The sequence below is a fragment of the Podarcis raffonei genome, chromosome 3 (assembly GCF_027172205.1).
Source record: "Podarcis raffonei isolate rPodRaf1 chromosome 3, rPodRaf1.pri, whole genome shotgun sequence".
Taxonomy (NCBI): Eukaryota; Metazoa; Chordata; class Lepidosauria; order Squamata; family Lacertidae; genus Podarcis; species Podarcis raffonei.
Window position 1 is genome coordinate 112255746 of NC_070604.1, and position 22554 is coordinate 112278299.

The 22554-nt window shown below is 44.8% G+C and overlaps 1 protein-coding gene across 1 annotated transcript; it reads left to right on the forward strand.

Moving 5' to 3' along the window:
* The first annotated feature begins 303 nt into the window (after positions 1-303).
* On the forward strand, positions 304-22295 carry ERLEC1 (endoplasmic reticulum lectin 1). The gene is made up of 14 exons (XM_053383635.1): positions 304-598; positions 3412-3516; positions 6413-6493; positions 7607-7684; positions 7841-7904; positions 8638-8678; positions 9136-9359; positions 10473-10623; positions 11641-11802; positions 12173-12232; positions 16324-16448; positions 18050-18127; positions 19812-19887; positions 22007-22295. The coding sequence occupies exons 1-14, from the start codon at positions 422-424 to the stop codon at positions 22076-22078; spliced, it is 1494 nt and encodes a 497-aa protein (XP_053239610.1). The 5' UTR covers positions 304-421; the 3' UTR covers positions 22079-22295.
* Positions 22296-22554: the final 259 nt, after the last annotated feature.

The following is a 22554-nucleotide window of genomic DNA, read 5'->3' on the forward strand; positions in this document are numbered from 1 at the left end:
AATTCTTTACAGCGCATGCGGGTAACCTGCGGCTGAACTACAAATCCCAGCAGTCCCAGCAAACATGACGGGCGACAAACGGATACGAGGTGCCAGTGGTTTTCCTCACATCTGCGCTTAACAGTCTTGACTGGGAACCAGCTGCTGCGACTGGTGGGCGCCTCTACATTTTTTACAATTGGATTAAAACCGACGCGGCGGGCACCTGCGGGCCTCTGCGCGCCATAGAGAGGCGCGGACAGAGCGGCCCGCGAGACGGCCGTTGGTCCGTGCGTTGGGTTTGAAAGGGCCAGGAAGTGACGCAGACTTTCACCCAGCCAACCACCCTTCCTTCCGGAAGTAGACGTGGCCGGCTTCCCTGGGCGTCCGATGTTTGGTGCCTGTGGGGGCGCCTGTCGCCCGCGCCGGGCTCCGCCACACGATGGAGCGGCGAGGGCAGCGGCGGTGTCGGGGGCCGGCGGCGGCGCTGCTGCTGCTGCTGGGGGCGGTAACCATGCTGGGGGCGAAGGCGGCGGCCGGGGCCGGAGGAAGGTCGCTCCCTCAGTTCAGCGACGACGTCCCTTTCCGAGTGAACTGGCCGGGCATTGAATTCACCCTGGTAGGTGGCCAGCCTGAGGGGAGGGAGGGACGGCCAGGCGGCGATGAGGAGGGGGGAGCGGGGAAGAGGCCGGATCCAGGGGTCCAGGCCGGAGGGAGCTGCCTCCCAGCACCGTGGAGCGGGAAGGGTTCCCTTGGGGTCATCTAGTCCAACCCCCTGCAATGCAGGAATATCAGCTAAGCATGATCTCTGCTTTAAAACCTCCAAGAAAGGAGAGTCCACCACCGCCCGAGGCTGGCCGTTCCGCTGCCGAAGAGCTTCTACCCGGCCGGGGTAATGCAATTTCCACGGCACTTTGCTTGTATTTAGCCGAGAAACAACTGCTATATTAATAATAATAATAATTTTTATATAAAAATAGGCCAAAGAAAACTTCAGAGAACTTTATAAGTGTTTGCACTCTAATGTAAAAAATGGTGCCATAACGTAAAATGACTCTTTAGGAATAGGTGATCTCTTGATTTCAACAGCTCGTCTCCAAGAGTATCCAGAACCCCTACTGTGAGGCAGAGGAATGAAAAGAGCTTCCTCATTTAAAGTCTCCTTTCTTGGAGGCAGGGAAAGAAAAAACAAAAAACGAGTTTGCTGCCTCTTCTACGTGAAGGCCCTTAAGGTATTTGAAGACGGCAATGCAGGGTTTTGTCTTTTCTTTTTCTCATGACCCTGAGATCCAGCAATGGTGGAGCAAAAGACACATCCTCAGAATGAAATAACCTTGAGCTTACAGCCCTTCCACACACACAAAAAAAATCAATTTTTGGTCACCCTCAAGGTTGTCTTTCTTTCTTCCTTGGCAGTAGTATAACTTATGGAAAGAGAGTACTTTCCGTAACTATCATTGCGAGTAGTGATTGCTGCAGGTTACCCAGAGATCAATCATTAGGCTGTATTCTATCTTCTGCACACCCGTCTTTAAAGAAAGCAATTGTGGTGGGGTTGATTTTGAGGGGACATCACAAATTAATGAGCAGGCTTTAGTGTTCTCCAGGCACAGAAGGAATCCAGGAGAACTCAAAAACTTGCTCCCTAATTAGTGATGTTTCAGTTGACCCTTATAAATAACTTTGCTGTGGCTTTTTGAATCCGTTGTTTCCCTTGATGGACCCATATGGACACCAATGATTTTAATGGCAGATGGTAAGTCTGTCAACAGCTGTTACATGTGATAACCAAGATGGAGCCTTCCAGAAGATGGTGAGGGACAGGCAGGATTGAGGGTGCTGTCATCTTCCTGTCCTGTTTGTGAGCTCCCTAGATACAAGTGATTGGCCACTGTTTGGAACATGGTGCTGATTCTCATGAACCTTTGATGTGATCCTGCAGGATGCTCTTATGGAGAGACTGCTGACATTGAGAGCAGACCGAGAATGCTTGTCCTTCAGCATCTGCTATACCGGACTATTTTAGCCCTGAATTGGATTGCTCCATGTGGTTATTTGGGTTGGGAGGAGATAGACTGCGGTCTACTGGTGGAGCCACTGGCCAATCTCTAGTGAACACGCAGCTGTGTTTCTTCCAAGGATTGCTCAACTACATGTACCTCTCAGGGCATTTCTTTTGCTATTAAGCAAGAATGCATGCCTAAGACTGCTTAATGCAGATCAGATATGCTGTTATTGTCATGACAGGTTGAGTATATATTTACTCTTAGTTTTGATCACTTAAAATATATGAGTAGACCACAGGGGTTCCTATTAAGAAGTAAAAGTTGACTGCCCAATATTTTGTTCTTGTAAATCATTTTGAGTTCACCTTTCTGGAGAAAAGTGACTAATAATGTCTTTTCATCCCTTACCAATAAGTACTGGTGACTACATGCTCAGACAGTTTAAATTTTGGCCATTTTTGAGTTACAGGTAGCCCTTTCTGCAAAGGAATATTGGAGGAATTTTGAGGGGTGAATTTTTAAAAAGGCCTTGACTGTGGCAAGAATGGGCATCGCTTAAGTGTAGGGCAGAGGGAGAAGATAACACCATCAGTATTGTATTGATTGTGTAGAAGCTATGAACAGCTAAAAGAGGGGAAAGAATTTAATGTATTGGAAAATTAGCAGTGTTGTTGATGTGCTAAAGGGGGAATTTACAAGATGGTGTACAGCAATTAAATCATTAATGTTTGTAAGGAGGGAAATGATTAAAACTGCATGGAGCTTAACAGCATTCTACATAACCACTACATGAAAAATCATAATGGCAGGCCGTACTGGACCAACGGCCTGATTTGTTATAAAGCAGCTTCCATGTCCCTTCCATGTTCTTACGCTGACAGCCTACAAGATATGAAGACTGCTGAATTGAGTGAAGCAGGTTAAGTTATTATTCAAGCAAGTTTACTACACAAACAACTCTGCTCTTGTGAACATTGCGGGTGGAGCTTCTAGGAGGACAGCTCTCTTCTCTGATATGAAAACGCTGTGCCTTGTGTCTTCTAGTAATGAAGAGGGACAACTTTCTAGAAGTCCCTCAACATTTCATTGCTCAAAAGACTGCTTGGTAAGCTGGTGGCAGTGACATTACACAAGTTCAAAGACTCTTGAACCATAGCTCAGTGCTTTGTAAAGGTGACTTGAGCAAGTTAATTCTACGAGTAACCCAGAAAGTGCTACGGTTGAATTTTAAATGATGTGTATATTTATTTATCTATGTTTGATGTCTGTGCTAATAGGCATTTTAATATGTTTGCTGTGGCCACAAACAATAAACACAGATTGTATTGAAATACTATTTTAGTAACTAGTTAGCAGACCCATTTAAGACTACATTTTAATATTTGCTTACATTTGAGGCATTTCCACCTTTTTCTTTCTTTTTAAGCCCACTGCTGGGGTTTTGTATAAAGAAGATCATTACATCATTATGACAACTTCAGAAAAAGAAAAATATAAGTGTATTCTTCCGATGTTAGCCAGTGGAAATGAGGTAAGTTCTGTGTCTTCTCTCTCTCTTTTAAAGCAGGCGTTTCCACAGCAACTAACAGAATATTCCTATGCATATCTACTCAGAAGAAAGCCTCATACGCCCAGATAAAAATGTGTGGGATTACAGCCCAAATTTATGTATAAAACATACCATCACCTTTCTATAAAATATTTAGAATGTGAGAATGTGTTAAATACGTTAAAAACACAACATGTTAACCAAAAAACCTTCAGTGTGCTTGTTTGTCGAGAGAGAGAGAGAGAGAGAGAGAGAGAGAGAGATCGCAATTAGCTGTGACATAACAGGCAAATAATTTTGGCCTGACTTTGAATTGAAGCTTCATTTTTAATGCCCCTTGGACAAGAGCATCTCTAACATATCCTATTGGAGTCATAGTCAGAGCAAGGAGACATTGGGCAATTCAGTTGGTGTTGATGCATAGATACATTGAATTTGAGTATAAGCTTGAGCCCAGACCAATACCTTTGGAACAGTCAGTCCAGACAGAACTGCTTTTCTTTTTAAGGAGGCTCCCAGTGGGTTAGTCTGAATTATTTTTCATTGATTTCCTTATTGCTCTTGTGCCTTGCCTTCCTCCTCCTTGAAGCTCAGGATAACTAAAAGCTAACCTTAAAATCATACAAATGCAAAGACTCAATACAATTAAAATTGCAGCCAATTAATAGCCACTTTATAGCAGTAGCAGCAAACAGACTCTCGGCAGCAGTGCAGCAATTAACCATTAAATGCCTGGCAAAATAAAACTGTTTTAAGGTGGTGTCTAAGTGCCACAACTGTAATCTTAGTCAGCAGGGAGTTCCCTAAAGGGAAGCCCTGCCTCACCTCACCACCCCACAGGTCTCTCTCAGCAGCAGCACAAGCAGGTAATCCCCCGGAAGAACTTATCACATAGCTTGGGGGCTCCTTCAAGTGCTTGGGTTCCTAGGTCATTTAGGACATTATACACCAGTGCAAATACCTTGAATTGGTCTAGTGGCTTAGAAATACCATGATTGGAGCAATATGTTCCATCCTCATTGCTCCAGGTGGCAGCCTGGCAGCAGCATTCTGCAATACCAGCAACCTCTGGACTATCTTTGAGGGCAATTCCATGCAGAGCATGTTGTAATAGTCCAAACAAGAGGTTATTCAAGAGGATCACGCCAGGCTGGCCCAGCCAATGAGTGGCCAGAGGTGGGCATAAGCAGTCCTACGCCACAGATCACCTGGGTATGCAACAATAGCTTTAGGTTGAGGACTACTTTTAATTACAGTGATACCTCGGGTTACAAACTTAATTCATTCCAGAGGTCCGTTCTTAACCTGAAACTGTTCTTAACCGGAGGCGCGCTTTCACTAATGGGGCCTCCCACTGCCGCCAGTGCGCGATTTCTGTTCTCATCCTGGGGCAAAGTTCTCAGCCCGAGGTGCAACTTCTGGGTTAGCGGAGTTTGTAACCAGAAGCGTTTGTAACCCGAGGTACCACTGTACTTGTATATTTTAAATAGATTGTATATATGTATGTAGTTTTATTCCTATCAATGTTAATGGGTTTTTATTCGTTTTTTAAAAAGTTTTTAGCAATTCTTGTTTTTATCTGTAAGACACCCTGAGTCTAATTAAGAGGGAAAGGCGGAGTATATATGCATAGAATATTAATATTATTATTATTATTATTATTATTATTTATTATTTATTAATCCCAAACTGCTATTACTCATAATTTGATAACCTGAATTATTGGGAGTATTAAATTGATGTTTATATGTTAGTTGCTGTCTTGTATTTGCCTAGCTGTGGGTGTGGGGGGGAGTGAGTTGTGGTTTTGTAAATTGCTTGGAGCAGATGTTCACTTAGGCAGGATACAGATTTAATTATGCATACACGTGCATTGGAATTCATATAAAGATACATGTTTATCTAGAATATAATTAATGGTATTATTTTATCTTATGGCCTTAACCACAAAAAGATAGTCTTAGATGTGTTACTACTCTGCAAGCCACTATAAAACAGTGTCGTTCCAGAAATTCTGGCACATAAACAATAAGTTAATGAATTTGAACATCTTTTTCTGTGTACACACACACACACACACACACACACACACACACAAATATATATGTGTGAGAGAGCAGAGAGGACACATTCACATCAACAATAAATCAGAGCAGAATCGTAAGAGCTACTGTATTTTTCCGTGTATAACATACCCCATGTATAATATGCCCCCTATTTGGGGGTACTCCAAATTAAGAAAATGAGGGGAGATTCCCCAGAGTTGCTAAGCTTTTGGGGGGGTTGACGAAGATCGCTTACCCGTCTGACCTTCGCTACCACTCGCACTCATTGCAAAAGCCACCTGTCCCCTGTCCAGTCACCAGCAGAAGCCGCCAAACATCTGCCCAATTGCCGTAGTGACAGCCATTCAACACCAGCCATTGTGGCAGCCAGACAACCCCCAATTTTTAACATACTTTTTTAATTAAAAAAAAACCTCGTCTTATACACGGAAAAGTACAGTACTTAGATTTATGCAAGTGGCTTGTGGTAGCTTAGTAGAATATGTTGCAGCAGAAATTCCCCTTGATTCCAAAAGCAGTTTTATGTAGTGATGAGAAGCATAAATTCCTCTTGGGTCCATAGAACTACTTCTATATTTCTGTGGATCTTGGCCTGTGCGGTTTCTTTTCCAGACCTTAAAGAAAACCAAATGGGACATTTACAACAAGTAATTACTGCCTAGAAACCATAAATATAAAAACTATTTGGGGATTATAGCCTTTGTGTTCTGGGTCGTATATGTCAGCTTTTTAAGGAACTTGCGAAAATAAATGAATGTACCTAGCTCTGTGCCCCTCCATGTAATAGTGACATCCAGCTGTTCTCTTTTTAGGAGGAAGAAAAAGACTACAAAGGGCCCAGCCCTGCAGAATTGTTGGAGCCTCTGTTTAAACAAAGCAGCTGCTCTTACAGGGTATGTCCACTTTGAATTTGAGGCAAAGGGCTCCAGATCCTGACATCACTCTATACGCTATAGCGTGGATAAGCTCAGTAGAAGCTCATGTTTTATTTCCAGTAAACCCACCAGCACCACACAGACACATTGCTGTTTCTTTCTGGCGCCAAATTTTCCTGTAAGTCAGTGGGCGTTATGGATACCCAACCATGTACACAATTGTGACTTTAAAATGGAAATTATTGTTTTTGAATAATTCCAACTGATGCCTGTTAACCGAATGAATACAGGGTGGAAAATGTGGTGTGCAGCGTGTCTGCCTGTGCCCTTTGGAACTGAAAGAGCACAGTTCCATTAGGCCACCTCATTTAATTCAGGGCACTGATAGATTATGGCGATGTTAAGCAGCCATGGGGCGCTGTATCCCACCAACCCGAGCTCAAGAACCAAGGGCTAACCTGGAGTGAATTCCATAAATGCCTGAGAAGTTTGCCTCTCAAATAGTCTCCAATTACATCTTGCAGCTACTTTTTCCTTTCTCTTTTCATTTGCTTGCTATGGAAACTCAACACATTTCAACATGTCCTGAGTCCTTGAAGGGAGGGCAGGCTGCAAATCTAAATATTCTTACCCATCCATTTTGTTGACGTGTTCCCTTATCGCAAGAACAGCCTTGAGTACCGTTAGTAACCAAGGATTCTCTAAAGGACTTCCTGCATGGTCTGAAGTAGCAAGGCCACTGCTCATAATGCAACTTAATGGAGCCCAAAGTTTATATAGGAAGGGCTGGAGTTGGTTTCAGCTCTCTGCTTGATCCACAGGTTGCAGTGGGAACATTAAAGACATTGCACTTAAGCGCGTTCCGTGGTTGTTGACTTTGACAAAACCACTTGGTTGACATTTCCCTTACATAAAGACTTCCTTCATTACATTAAAACAATGGTGACATCACCTTTTATATATATTAAGACCCCAAAAATGTGGGAAAAACCTAAATGCTTTTGCTGTGAAGCTATAATAAATAATCACCTTTCATGATTGTCATTTCACTTGGGCTGCTGCTTTGTTTTTTAAAAAATAGATTTGCCTGTGCTGTGTGTGCCAGTTAATGCCAAATATATATCTCTTTAGATTGAATCCTATTGGACTTATGAAGTTTGTCATGGCAAACATATTCGTCAGTATCATGAAGAGAAGGAAACTGGGCAGGTATGTCTCATTAAAACTTTGGTCCTCAAGGGTAAAATAAAGCTTAAAACTGACGTTTTTATTGTTTTGTTATCATGACGATTGAAGCATTGGAGGAGAAACTGTTGTTGTAAAACAAAAAAGTGAAGATGTATGTCTTTTCTCTTTTTTGTGTAGAAAATAAATATTCAAGAATACTTTCTTGGGAACATGCTACACAAGAGCCCGATACTTGATCCAGGTTTGTTATTTTGCTTTTAAATGTCAGTGGTCAGGAAGAAGATACCATCCATTCACTCAACTCACTAGGGAAAGCACTGTGTAATTTATGCCACTGCTCACCAACAATCAGCACCATCCAAACATTCAGTGTGAAGTTTGAGAAGAGCCTAAGCACACATAACACATACAATGCTCAGCTCTCACTTTTTGGGATTTTAGACTACACAGATTTGACCTATGTGTGCTTTCTATCCCCCTCCCCCCATTATAGAGCATAGTCAAACATTTTGTCCAAGCCATTCACGTGAGTCAAGTTCAAAGGCAGCTTAGGTGCAATTGGGTGCAGTTCTGCTTGCCACTGGGTTTATAGGGATTGAGCAAGAAATTATTCTGTTATATCTGCACAGGTCATGGCACTTCAAACACTGGGCTATTTTCCTACCACCTGAGACTGAAAATAACCCCAACATGGAGAAACCAGGCCCTCCTTTAAATCTTGCCTGAAAATGTCCCCCTTCTTCATTCATGCTTTTCAGTATTCACAGGCTGGCATGTAGCTCATATTTGAATGGCAGTGTCGGATCACTCAATCAATACTGGATTCTTAAGTCAGATTTATATCCAGAGAGTGAAAGGTCTGTTGAGAGACAGAATCTTTGTTTCAGCAGATTTGCTTCCTGGCTCTGTATTGGTTTCTATATAGCAAACTGTGACTAAAATGTGATTCTTGTCCTGCTTGAAATGTATTCCAGAGCAAGAAGAGAAGGAAAATGAGAAAGACAGCGCAAAAGAGGCAAGTAGGAAAAGGTTGCCTTTGCTCTCCTGCTCCATGATCAGTTTAATTCATATCTGTATCTAGATCAGCCTTCAGCAAGCTAATGCCTTTCAGATGTTTGGGTCTGAAGCTCCTCATAAGCCCCAGAGAAGGCTGATCTAGATTGTTGAAGCTCCCTCTCTCTTTTTGAAGTTGATGTGTTCTTCCTTTTCTTGCAGATAATATTGTTTGATTCAAGTCTGTTTCTGTTAAGGGAAAGCGACTGTTTTTGTTAGCCCTGATGCTATACACTGCATTGCCAGATTAGGTTGTCTTTTGTTTTTTTTCCCCTACAAGATAGTTTCTACCACGGCTGCAGAGCAGAAAATCCACCGAATGCAAAGTAGACATGCTAAAGAAGAATTCGCATTTAAGCAAACTTAGTAGCCGCCCAAAGTAATACATTCATTTTCCTTATTTTATTTTGCTAATATAGATTCCTATGAAAAATATAGAAGGGCAGATGACCCCATATTATCCCATTGGGATGGGAAATGGCACACCTTGTACCCTGAGGCAAAACCTGCCCAGATCAAGTTCAGTCATGTATGTCTGCCATCCGGAGGCCAAGCATGAAATCCTTTCAGTGGCTGAAGTTACTACATGCGAATACGAAGTGGTCATTTTGACCCCTCTCTTATGCAGTCATCCTAAATACAGGTAAGGAATTCAGGCCAGTGCTGCATCCAGGTCAGGCCTTCTAGTAGCCACCTGGAACAATATTTTCTGAAGAGTTCCCTCTCATTCCCTCTCCTCGCAGAACTTTCATCTGTTAACCTAAGGGAGGTTCCAGGCTGAACGTCACACAAATTTGTACATCTTGCTAAATCATGCAGAGGCTGGAACAAACCTTGGACTCATGCACTCCCTTCTCCTCCTCCTGTGCAGCCGGGGCGAGTCCTTCAGCTGCAATTTTATTCATTTACACTGAATCTCTGCTTGCGTTTTGTGTACAAGACAGGGATTTTGATTTATAGCCAACTCCGATTAATGCAATCAGCCAGCTTCAGAAGCCTCTGTTGGAAGTTGGCTTGTTCTTAAAATGACCACTGTCTGTTATAAGGCACAATTCCTGATTTACACAAAATAAGAGAAATCAGAAGTAAATACGGCTAAGGCAGAGGTTAGCATATGGGTCCAAGACTCCCTTCGCTCATCCAGTCTTGTAATGTTGAACTAAACCATGTTCTAGTGTGACATTAAGTGAGTTATTATACCTGAGACAGGCTGGCTACCAGAAGAGGCATTTCTGTATCAGATTATCTCTTCCCCTGTAAAAATGTTGGATAACCTATCAGCATTGCAGTATATTCACCTTCTGTGCTTCTTTGCCTCAGTTCCACATCCTTGGTTCAAGTACAGAAAAATACACAGGGTGTTGACATTATGACCCAAAAGTTCCTACCTATAATGAGGAGGGGGGGACTTGATATGGGGTTCTGTTTACAGAGGCAACCCTATGTTAGGTGTAACATGTAATTCTGTCCCCAGAAACTTGCTGTAGATATGAGCTTTCTAATATTAGTGTGAACCAGGAAGTAAAAATGATCTTTTAGATTTACTTATTTATTTATTGAAAAACTTGTGGTGGGACCTTTGCAGGCACAGAGCCTTTTAGCATAATGGCACCACAATGGTGGTTCAGTTAAATTTCTTTTTTAAAACAGTTTTGTTGTTGTTTTTTAGTATATGCTCTATTGGGGCCACAAAACCTTTCGTGCAGGGGCTGTGCGTGAACCACCCCATGATAAAAGTTTGCTGTTGTTTGCACAGGTTCAGAGCGTCCCCCGTGAATGACATATTTTGTCAGTCACTGCCAGGAGCCCCACTTAAGCCCCATAACTTGCAAAAACTGGAGCAGCTGGAGCAGGAGCACCAACAGCAGCAAGAAATGATGAAGCCGCCTTATAGAAGAGGCAAGGAGGTAGGAGCCCAGAGACATATTGCTGATGACACAAGTGTGGAAAATCCCGCTATTAATCTACCCTTTCTGGATGTCAAAGCTTGACTTTTGCTGGGGAATTCTGCTACACAAAATTCATGCTGGGATTTCAATGGCCCCAAAGCGGTGGCCTGCTTTATCTCTCTCCCCCTGCCCCCATGCCAAACAGGTTGCCCAGTTCTGCTCTGACTATCTTAACCTCATTCAGAAACCAGTAGTTTCTTTCAAGCTGCAGATATTAAATCAGTCTATTAAAGCTAGAAGAATTGTGTGATCACCAGCTACTGCAACAGTTTAAGGCTGCTGTGCTCTCCTCACATACATTTGAGATTGGTTTAGAAGTCTCACAAGCAGCATATCTCGTATGGTTGTGGCTTTTGGCCACACTGTGTTACCTCCCCCCCCCCTTAAAGGTAAAGGGACCCCTGACCATTAGGTCCAGTCGTGGCCGACTCTGGGGTGCGGCACTCATCTCGCTTTATTGGCCAAGGGAGCCAGTGTACAGCTTCCAGGTCATGTGGTCAGCATGACTAAGCCACTTCTGGCGAAACAGAGCAGCGCATGGAAACGCTGTTTACCTTCCCGCCGGAGCGGTTCCTATTTATCTACTTGCACTTTGACATGCTTTCGAACTGCTAGGTGGGCAGGAGCAGGGACCGAACAATGGGAGCTCACCCCATCGCGGGGATTCGAACCGCCAACCTTCTGATCGGCAGGCCCTAGACTCTGTGGTTTAACCCACAACGCCACCCGTGTCCCTGCCTCCCCCCCTTACCTGTGTGATATGTGTGAAACGTGTGAATCTGCCAACTGAGGGTCAGTGAGCCTGCAGTATTCAGCCTGCCTTTGACAATGTGCACATTAGTGCACATCACAATACATCTGTTAATCCTTGACATAGTATGTGTCTCTTTGTGTTCTGTAGCAGACTAAGAGGGCTATCCTCTCTAAAAATCAAATGCCCAGTACCATCTAAATCTGCACATATTTTAATTTCAGGAAGAAGTGAATTCAGCAAAGGAAGAGAAGTTTTCCTCCTTCCACAAGCCAGTTGCCGTCGGAACGCCACATCTGTTAACGGTTGGAACGACACACATTTCCAAACTGACTGACGATCAGCTCATAAAAGAGTTCCTTAGCGGGTCTTACTGCTTTCATGGGGTGAGGAATCAATTCTATGCACTGGGCTCGACTTCACACGTGTATTTTCCCTTCTCCCTCCCATTATTTCTCTTGATTCCACCCAGAACCCCAGTCATGTTAACTTTTGTATTTTGTCTTCCTGCAAATGTTAAGCAAAGCAGTAAAGAGTGGGTCTCAGCTTGGACCTTGGAAATGTACCTGCTCCACCACCGCCCCAGTCTCAAAACTCCTAGCAGTGCTCTCATGTTATATCTAGCCTTTCTACAGAGATCTGAGGCTTAGAAACATACATTGACTTGTGTTTGCTTTTTTAAAAAAACTGATGGGTGTCGTGCTTTCTGGAAGCAGCTTGGATTGCTTGAGTTTTATTGCCTTCTCTTCTTCCTAGGGTGTTGGCTGGTGGAGGTATGAATTCTGCTATGGCAAGTATGTGCATCAGTATCACAAGGTACGTAGAAACAGCCATTGGAAGGTTCTGCCGCTAGGTGGCCACATACAGCTTTTTAAAATAAAAGTTGCTGCTGCACAGGAAAGATCTTGAAAGCAGGGCTGCAGAGTTAGTAAAATTCATTGGTGCCTTTGCTACTGCTGCTGTGTTTTATTAGGGCGCTGTGCAAGGGGTTTGGGGAACTTGCAGCCCACCAGGACATTTTGGGCAGACCCATGCCCACCTGTCTTGCACCTGAGGGCAAGGAAAAGCAGGGTTGCTTGCCAAGCCTCACCGTACAGTCTTTTCCCAAGTTCACAACCACCAGCTGGATGTGTTTGGCATTTGGGAAGCACTGAGCACATGCATTGTACGTAGGACTGGGCAATATCTGGTTTTCAACATCACGATATATCACCAACTAAACATTGCAATACAGTCGTACCTCCGCTTATGTAAACTTCGGGATACGTAAGCGGCAAACCCGAAAGTATATTTCCGGGTTTTTGCTGCACGCGCATGCGCAGAAGTGCTCTACCATGTGCAGAAGCGGTCCCTCCGGTTGCGGAAACCTCAGGATCTGACTGGAGCTCCGAAACGGATCCTGTCCGCAACCAGGGGTACCACTGTATACTGATATTTGCAATGTCTGAAATACGTATGGAGCTATGTAGAGACACTGGCTGGATTCATGGTTTTTCCCACATTGTGATTTGTGCCTGCGCACACACACACACACACACATCATGATTCACAATATATTGCCAGGTCAAAGTTATGAAACCGATATGGACTTCGAACCAGTTTTGGACGATATATCGCCCAGCCCTAATTGCAAGGTACTTTGCATAGTGCTTCCAACCAGCTGGTGGTCAGTGCCTAGAAAGCATTGTGCAAGGGACTTTGAAAGGTCTCTGTCACATGACAGTGTTGTGATTTCCCCCCATGTTTGAAGTGGGGGAAACATAAAGATATGGCCCACTGGGCTGGAAAGTTTCCCCATTCCTTTTTAAAATCAAATTTTCTTAATAGTTTTCAACATAAAATAAAAATCACACTAATCTAGAAAAGAAAAAAAAGAAGAATAAAGAAAGGAAGGAAATGAAGAGAAGGACAGAAGGAAATTGCAGAGCCCACTCTGAAAATTTAATCTCAACCTTTATTCCACATGCAGAAGCGTGAACCCTCCTAGCTCTCACCTGGGAGCTTCCCCCTCTTCCCCCATTCTCCCTCCCTGGGAGATCCCATCTATCCTGCCTCTCACCCTCTTCCCCTTCAATCCATCACTTTCCTGCATGTTTCTTCCTTAGTTCAAGAAATACAGTGGATGCTCGGGTTGTGAACGTGATCCGTGTGGGAGGCACATTTACAACCTGCAGCTCCACGTATACACACATGCGGGTCACGATTCGGCGCCTCTGCACATGTGAAAAGCGCAATTTAGTGCTTCTGCGCATATGCGAGCGCCGAAACCCGGAAGTAACCTGTTCCGGTACTTCCGGCTTCAGCGCAGTGCGCAACCCGAAAACACACACTCTGAAGCGTCTGTAACCCGAGGTATGAGTGTAATGGAAGTTTCCCCATTCCTGTGCTAAACAAACACAGGAGCAAGGGAAGCTGCCCTGTGCCACTGAACCTCTGGCTCTTCTAGCTCAGTGTTGTGCACTGACTGGGAGTGGTTCTCAAAGGCTGAAGACAAGAGCCTTTCCCTCCCCTATTGTGAGATGATGGAGACCGAATCTGGGGCCTCCTGCATGTAAAGCATGTGCTTTACCACTAAGATGCAGCTCCAGATCACCCCCCTTGCTTCACAGTGCCATCCCCACGTTCAGTGATTTAGGGGCAGAAAACGTTTCACGATATGCTTGCGATCGTCAGCCATTTCCCGACAGCCCTAAAACCCCATATGGTCAGAACTGAAGCTAGTCTGCTTTTTGCATGTGATGCACACATAGGAAGTCTGCCTATAATGGCACTCGGGTTGCAAAACATCCTGTTCTAGCTCTGACCCTGTAATGGTCTCATGCTATGCAGAAGGAAGTTATGTTCAGGGAAATTTTTAATGTGTGACATTTTAATGTATTTTTAATCTTTGCTGGAAGCCACCCAGAGTGGCTGGGGAAACCCAACCAGATGGTTGGGGCACAAATAATAAATTGTTGTTATTATTATTATTGTTATTATTATTATTATTTGCAAGCAGCTCTGGAGAAGGGCTGTAGCTCAGTAGTAGATCACATGCTGTGCAAGCAGAAGTTCCCCAACGTCTCCAACTCTAGCGTGAAAAGACTTCCATCTGGAGCCTTGGAAAGCTGCTGCCATGAAGTGTGTAGGGCAGTTTTCTGTGGATGAGAAGTGCAGAAGTGCCCTCACACAACTCCCATTCATTTTAATGGGACTTGGCAGGAGAAGATTCTGCTGGACGTTCTCTTATTTATTTGTGGCTATCTGACTGTGAAAGGGACGCGGGTGGCGCTGTGGGTTAAACCGCAGAGCCTAGGGCTTGCCGATCAGAAGGTCGGCAGTTCGAATCCCAGCGACGGGGTGAGCTCCTGTTGCTCGGTCCCTGCTCCTGCCAACCTAGCAGTTTGGAAGCACGTCAAAGTGCAAGTAGATAAGTACCGTATTTTTCGCACCATAGGATGCACTTTTTCCCTCCTAAAAAGCAAGGGGAAATGTGTGTGCGTCCTATGGAGCGAATGCAGGGGGGAGGCAGGCGGGAAAAGCTTCATGCGCTTTTGCGGGCTTTTCCCCAGGAGGGAGAAGGGACTGACTGGCCGCATCAGTCCCTTCTCCCTCCTCGGGGAAAAGCCCCCAAGAGCGGCGCCCTCTTTAAAGGCTGCACAGCTCCTGCGGGCTTTTCTACGAGGTGGGGGAATCCCCTCACCTCCCAGAAAAGCCAGGAGAAGCCGCGCAGCCCCGTAAAAGAGCGTGCGGCTTCTGCGGGAGGTGGGGGAAGCTGCAGAAGATTCCCTCCTCCCGGGCTCCCTTTGAAGTGGCAGTGTGGGAGGGGAGCAGCTTACACTCGTGTAAGCAGCTCCTCTCCCACTTTCCTGCTTCAAAGTGGAGGGAATCCACTGCAGTTGCGAGCAGAGGATCCATGGCTCCGCTTCCTTCCCTCGAAGCAGGGTGCGGGGGTGCAGGGGGGAAAGACAGCAGGAAATAGATGCTGGGCAGGAAGACACAACCACACTTTGACCACTGAAAGTCCACCCCAGATTTCCACTGAGACGGCCAGGCTAATCTCAATGGCCATAAGTCAGACTCAGCATTATTAACTGGACTTAGATAAGCCATGGTTCCCCTTCCTACCCTCCTCTGAGGCTCGATTGAAAGCAGCAAAGCGGACAGGAGCCGCCCGCTTTGCTGCTTTAAATAGTTTAGTGCAACATTTGATTCAGAATATTTTTTTCCGTATTTTCCTCCTCTAAAAACTAGGTGCGCCCTATGGTCAGGTGCGCCCTATGGAGCGAAAAATACGGTAGGTACCGCTCCAGTGGGAAGGTAAACGGCGTTTCCGTGCGCTGCTCTGGTTTGCCAGAAGCGGCTTGGTCATGCTGGCCACATGACCCGGAAGCTGTACGCCGGCTCCCTCGGCCAGTAAAGCTAGATGAGCACCGCAACCCCAGAGTCGGCCACGACTGGACCTAATGGTCAGGGGTCCCTTTACCTTTTATCTGACTGTGAATTTAAGTTCCCTTCTATACAGAAAACCATCAGCAATTGTGCCTATGGACAAGCCTCCGTTAGGTGAATTTCATCTCTAAGAGTTATGTTTTTATTCACTGTCTTCTCAAAAATTGCAAAATCACATCTTTTTTAAAAAAAAGTTTTTTTGCAGTATTTTTCAGGCTATTTCAGTGTTTCTTTCCTGATAGCATGAATATTGCTTCTTGAAGGATTTATGAGTTTGAGTGAACCGAGTTCACTTCTTATAATACAGCCACTTGCCATTATACAGATTCAGCACATATCAAACAAATCTTACCCATTTGAGTCTCGGAAATCATGACAAAGAATAAATCATTTTAAAAAGTCGATCGTGCAAGAAGAAAAGGGGTCTGTGTAGCATTTTCATCTCAGTAACAAGGAGAATTGCTGTCCTCTTTCAGGATAAAGATAATGCCAAGACGACCATAGTTGTGGGCACGTGGAACAAGGAGGAACACCTTCAGTGGGCGCAAAAAAACGTGGCCAGAGCATATCACCTCAAAGACGACGGTCTGCAAACAGTGAAGTATGCCTGAGTTGGTTTTTGGATTAAAACCTCAGAGATGGGGCTTGCAGCTTGTCCTTAAAATCAGTTATATAGCAGAATTGTTTTCCAAGTCACCAATGCTCACTGTGTCCAGCCTTAGTCTTGAAATTAAAATCTCTGCATCTTGAATCCATCCCATGCTTTTTAAAAGTCCAGACTTCCCCTCACTGGGCCAACCGGCCTAAAAAGGTGTGAGGAGAGATCCTATCTACTTCATAAGAAGCCCTGCCACAATGCCATTTTTTTCCAGAGCACTCCACCCGTTCCCAAAGCTGGCAGAGGGCCTTCTTGGTAGTGGTGCCCGCCCTGTGGAACACCCTCCCATCAGATGTCAAGGAAATAAACAACTGTCTGACTTTTAGAAGACATCTGAAGGCAGCCCTGTTTAGGGAAGCTTTTAATGTTTGATATTTTACCACTTTTTAAATTATTATTAATATTCTTTTGGGAGCCGCCCAGAGTGGCTGGGGAAACCCAGCCAGATGGGCGGGGTATAAATAATAAATTATATTATTATTTTATTATGCTTGGGAGGATGTGATTTAATCCTGCATTGGCTGTTCACCCTGTTCCCAGTAGGGAACAAGACTGTACAGCCAAGGCAGAATTTATTCTCTGCTCATCCTCTGAGTGAGGATTAAAGCCCTGTGCAAAAGCTCTTTTTGAAGCAGCTGGTGCTTCTCCTTTAAGCCAGCAAGCCAGTGGCAGCAGCAGGGTATAGGGGCGAGTCTTCTCCATCCCCCTGCTACCACTGCCTACACACTTAAAGGAGAAGTACAAGATGTTTCAAACAGGATCTGCCCCCCCCACACACACACACACACAAAAGATGCCGCAGCAACAGGAAGGTGATTCTGCTTGGTCTGGATGCCATCACAAGCTCTCTGTGGGGGAGTTCTTGCACACATCCAAACCCAGTGCTAGAGATTGCCCACCATGGCAATCCTGTTTGGTCCAGGTGTGTGAGAGGGCTCTCTGTAGGAATTTAGCAGACAGCAAAGCTAACAGGAAGGCTCCCCGCCCCCCTTTGAAAGCAAGGCGGGGGGAACTGCCCTTTAGCAATGTCTTGCTGTCTGCTATTTGGTTTGAAGTCCCAGCTCTGGAACTTCAAAGCACCCAGCCCCCTGCCATTTGTGACATCAGTTGGTTGATTGGTGCGTGGCCCCCCACACCTGTCAAATTTGGCCTGCAAAGCAAATCCGGAAAAGAACCTGGCCCATGGAACCAGAAATGTTCCACACTCCTGCGCTTGGGAGACAGAGATTCCGATCCCTTTGTGATCATTTGGCTGGTCATTATTTCCTATCCAGAGCCACCTTAACAGTTTGTTGTAAGGGTAAAACGGGGGGCGGGGTACTGATTTTGAGTTCCTTTGGTAGTTCCAAGCTCAGAAGAAAAATGCCTTCAAGTGTTGGACATTGTGCAAGCGTCAAATTCCAGAAGGCAGCACACAAAATTCAGCCCTTTTTGTTATTTTTGCTTGGGCGCGTTGTAATACTTGCATAGGTACCAAGTAGTGAGTTGACTTGAGCTCTTAACATTTTAACTGACCAAGCTCTAATTTTGGGACTTTCCGGCAGAATGGTGTCTCACTACTACGGAAACGGAGATCTTTGTGACTTGACTGACAAACCTCGACAGGTGACAGTGAAATTGAAGTGAGTTGGCCCTCTTAAAAATTATCCTGTTCCAGGCTGACTTGATTTATATGCTTTGCCCTAATGGAAGGCTTTAAAAATGTATCCGGCTGTGCTTTTAAGGAACTGCATGACTGTATCTTTACTAACTGGGCACAATCCTGAGATCTTCTTTAAGCATGCCCAAAGGTTTGCCTGTGCTCTGCAAGGGATTTTAATTATTTCCCTGCTTCAGATAACTCTCCATGCTCAGAAGCGCTTTTGCTAGAAAATGCCATGTCTGCTGCTCAGAGTGATAAAAATCTCAGCCATCTTCACTAGATAGTGAACCCTTTGAATGAGTTTTCTGTTTGTGGCTTCTGTAGTAGATCTTGTACATAACTCTCTCAATTTTTGGATTATTAATATACGATTTAGAACGTAGAATGGTTTTTTAGTGTTTTGTGTGCCACTTATGTGCTGCTTACTTTAGATAGTGAACCTTCACTAGATAGCAGTCTAGTGTCTGCTGATGCAAGTGCCCATCCCTGCCTTGTGTTTTCCTGGAGAAACAAACTTCTGTGTGTTTCTCTACGCCTGCTCTGCTGGCTTCACGGCATCCCCAACCCATCAACTTTAACATATCTGCCTATCCCTGCTTAAACCAGGGGTCGGCAAACTAAGGTCCACGGGCTGGATTAGGCCCAATTGCCTTCAGGATCCGGCCCGCGGACTGACTGTCCGTGGATCGGCATGGGGATTCTGTTCATTCGAGCTGTGCCATTTTTTCCCCTGCGCCATTCCATTTCACACACACACACACGCTGCAGTAGCAGCTCCTCCCTCCCTCCTCCTGGCTTCTTCCCACCCTGCCTAGAGGAGGAAGGGGGCTGGCTGAGTGCCATTTTAAGCAGCCCCTCTCCGGAGCCAGCCCTTTCGCGCTGCTCATCTTCCCGCCGCCGCCCTGGTGTTCCTGTGGGTCAGAGAGCAGAGTGGACGAGATCTCTCAGCCTACCAATGAGAAGCTCTGAAGAAATGAACCTATGCTGCCAGTAGACCAGTATAAAGCAAGCTGCACACCCTGTGTAGCTCTTGTACGCAACATCACCGACACTCGTTTGATCCGACTTACCTTTGTTGATATCTACAAAAGCCTGGCTAAAGGAACCTTTAAAGACTGAATCTTCCTTTTGGACACAATTTGAGTGAGTTTTCTGTTTGTGGCTTCTGTAGTAGATCTTGTACATAGCTCTCTCAATTTTTGGATTATTAATACAAGATTTAGAACGTAGAATGGTTTTTTAGTGTTTTGTGTGCCGCTTATGTGCTGCTTACTTTATACTGGTCTACCCACGAGAAGCAGCAGTGGTGGTGGCAGCGGCAGCCCCTGGGAGGTAAGCGCTGGGGGTGGGGAGGAGGACTACTAGCCCCCCTTGCCTCTTCTCCCCCCCCCCCATGCTGCCTCTCCAGCCCACCACAAGGTCTGAGGGACAGTGGACCGGCCCATGGCTAAAAAAAAAATGCCGACCCCTGGCTTAAACCGATACGTTCGTATACCAACACCAGGAAATGTCACACAGGAGTGTGACATTGTGGCGGTATTTCACCCAAGCCTTTAGGGTTTCTTCACAGACCTGACACATCCTTGGCAATGGACGTTAGTCTGTTAAGCAACTATTGTTCTCTAGGTGCCGGTCACCCACTAACATCTGTTTCTATCTTTAAGGTGCAAAGAATCAGATTCTCCTCACGCAGTCACTGTCTACATGCTGGAGCCTCACTCCTGTCAGTACGTCCTCGGGGTGTGTATTTCTGACCTTGCTGCTAGCCCCGCTGACCTGTAGGAAGACACTTTTTCCTCTGCAGAAAAGTGCATGTCACTTACAGAAAACATGGAAGCTTTGAAACAGAGATTTCAGTTTCCCATCCGTCTGTGAGACGAGCATTTTGTTTTCTACAAAAGCTTCCTTCAGGACCCAGTGGCCAGCCTTTCTAAAGTGCATATTGGGGCAGTGTACTGATCCTACCTATGAGACAGACCCTCAGTTCTGGACTCGCTGTTTTCCAAGAGCTTTTATTTATAGGCCTAATTGGAAGATAATGGCTCCAGATTGATCTAAGAGAGCTCATTAAAACCATTTTCTGTGCCCTTCTTCAAGGACGCCTGCGAATGCCGGAGTGGTCTTTAAAGGCACTTTACATTTCAAAATCAGCAGAGAGGCTGGCTAAGATGCTGCTGTTTTCGATTCAGATTCTCTTCACCTCATGCGATACTAAGCACAGTAGCCTTCGTGCTTGAGAAAGGGTTCAAGAGTCGAGGTTATTCTGATGATAGAAATAATGAGAAATCTGTTGGCAGGAGTAATGTTTTTGTCAGGGACGTTCTGATTAGACCACACGCTGGGAGAGTTGAAAGGCAGGCTTAGGTTTTGAGATGCAAATGTCCTCTCTGTCTTTTCGGTTGGGCAAAAGTTACTTTCGGAGACAATATGTTTTGTTGTTTTTTTTAAATGCTAAGAACATTGGGCACAACCCAACCAAGAGTTAAAGACTTGCAGGCCTTACTGATTTAAATGGGAGAGAGATTTGTGCAGATCCAGTGGGGTGTTTCAGATGAAATAAGGTTCTTCATTATATTTATTTATACCCTGCCTTTCCCCCTGACGAGACTCAAGTGATTTTTGTTCCGCTCTCCCCACCCCCTGACACTGAGAAAAGAAAAATCTTCTCCAAAACGTTAGTGGACTCTTTGAAACAGTGGCAATGGGGAGACGCAAGCAGCTCCTGAGAGAAGAGGGAATGAACCAAAATTGCCTCTCCCCTCCACTTTCTCTTCATGGAAGCCTCCTCTGGATCTGCCAGTGGAGAGATACACACAACAAAATGCAACTTTTGTTTGGGCCATACCTATTAATGTTTTGTTTTCTTACAAAAGGATTGGAAGTCTGGATTCCTTTGGACATCTAAAAATCCGAACCCCTCCCAACTCTGGTATAGGAAAGGGAAACAATTTTGTGCCGGATTGGCATTGTGAGATAAATGCTCAGTAATAATGACGAGCATGCAAAGGGCTTTGGATAAGTCTGCTTGCCTCATTGCTGCCCAAAGGCCTGCCACAGCAGAGAGTGTATACAGAGCACGTTACAAAGCTAATTCCAACCATTGCAAGGACCCTGGGCGGAGCTCATGGGGAATGTCTTGCCTTTTGAGGTCCTGCTAAATTAGTGTGAAACCCACATCCTGTCAGAGCTGTGGACAGACTTCATTTCATTTTCTGGTGCTGGGCTTGCCTTTTCCCTACAGGACAAGTTGGCAGCTGTTTGTTCCTATACGGGGGAAAGTTTAGGGTTGCCCTGTCCCCAGGTGACAACAGTCTTTCATCTTTATGGCTGGTATCTGCATAGCCTCATTCTGGCTTCTACAGATGTTTCTATGGAATATAATGTTACGGTCTGCCATAAAATTGAAATAAAATACATGTCTCTGCTCCAAGGAACTTAAAAGTTCTCAGAACCATAAGCTGCGAGAAAATGTAGAACTTCCTCTTTCTTTTTTAGGCACTTGTTCATTCCAGATTTTAAAAGCCAAGACACATCTTACATTAAAATAGTGCCCATAAATAGTCTGCTTGCAATCATTATTCCCTGCACTTGAAGGGTACTGGCTGTTAATAAAGCAAATGGCTCACCATTATCCTGCACATCATCATTCCAAAATGTAACCCTCCTCATTTTTTGATAAACTGAGTACCTGCCATTATTTCTTCTTCGCCTTCTGTCAATATTGGGTCAGTTTTCCAGCATATGCCACGAGTCAAGCGCTTTGTAATCCGTTCTGTCATAGAAGGTAGGTCTGATGTTGTTTTCTTCCTCCTGTTTGATGCTTATCATCATTGTTTTTTGTGTATATTTCTCCCTTCAGGTGGAATCGCCAGTTATCTGTAAAATTTTGGATACAGCAGATGAAAACGGAATGCTTTCAGTGCCTAGCTAATAATAGCACGTGGGATTCATTAAAAGTTCGGGGCCTTGAAAGCCAACGAAGGAGCACACCACTGGGGTTCTCCACTCTGAACCAACGGCAAGGAGAAGGACCGGCAAGACCTCACCAGCAAAGAGCTACTATCATGAACCACTTTGTGAATATTATATGTATATAAGAGGCTATTGATAAACTTTTAAAAATTAAAAAAAGAATACCTTATCTTGAACTTTTTCAGTTGCCCTGTAATGTGGAGCAGAGTCTGGTTTTTCCCCTCCTAAGGTATTGCAGTGCCTGTTCAAGTGGAGAAATTGTCACTCTCAAGGAAAGAGTGGTTCCCCAATTCCCTGGAAGGGGGATGAGAATGAAGCTGGGAACATCTTCTACCCTTAATCTTCCAGGAAACGCAAGTAAACTGCTGTTTCTAACATGAGTAAGCCACGGTTTCTGCTCAAACGACTACCAAATGCAACTCCTGGCTGCTGCAG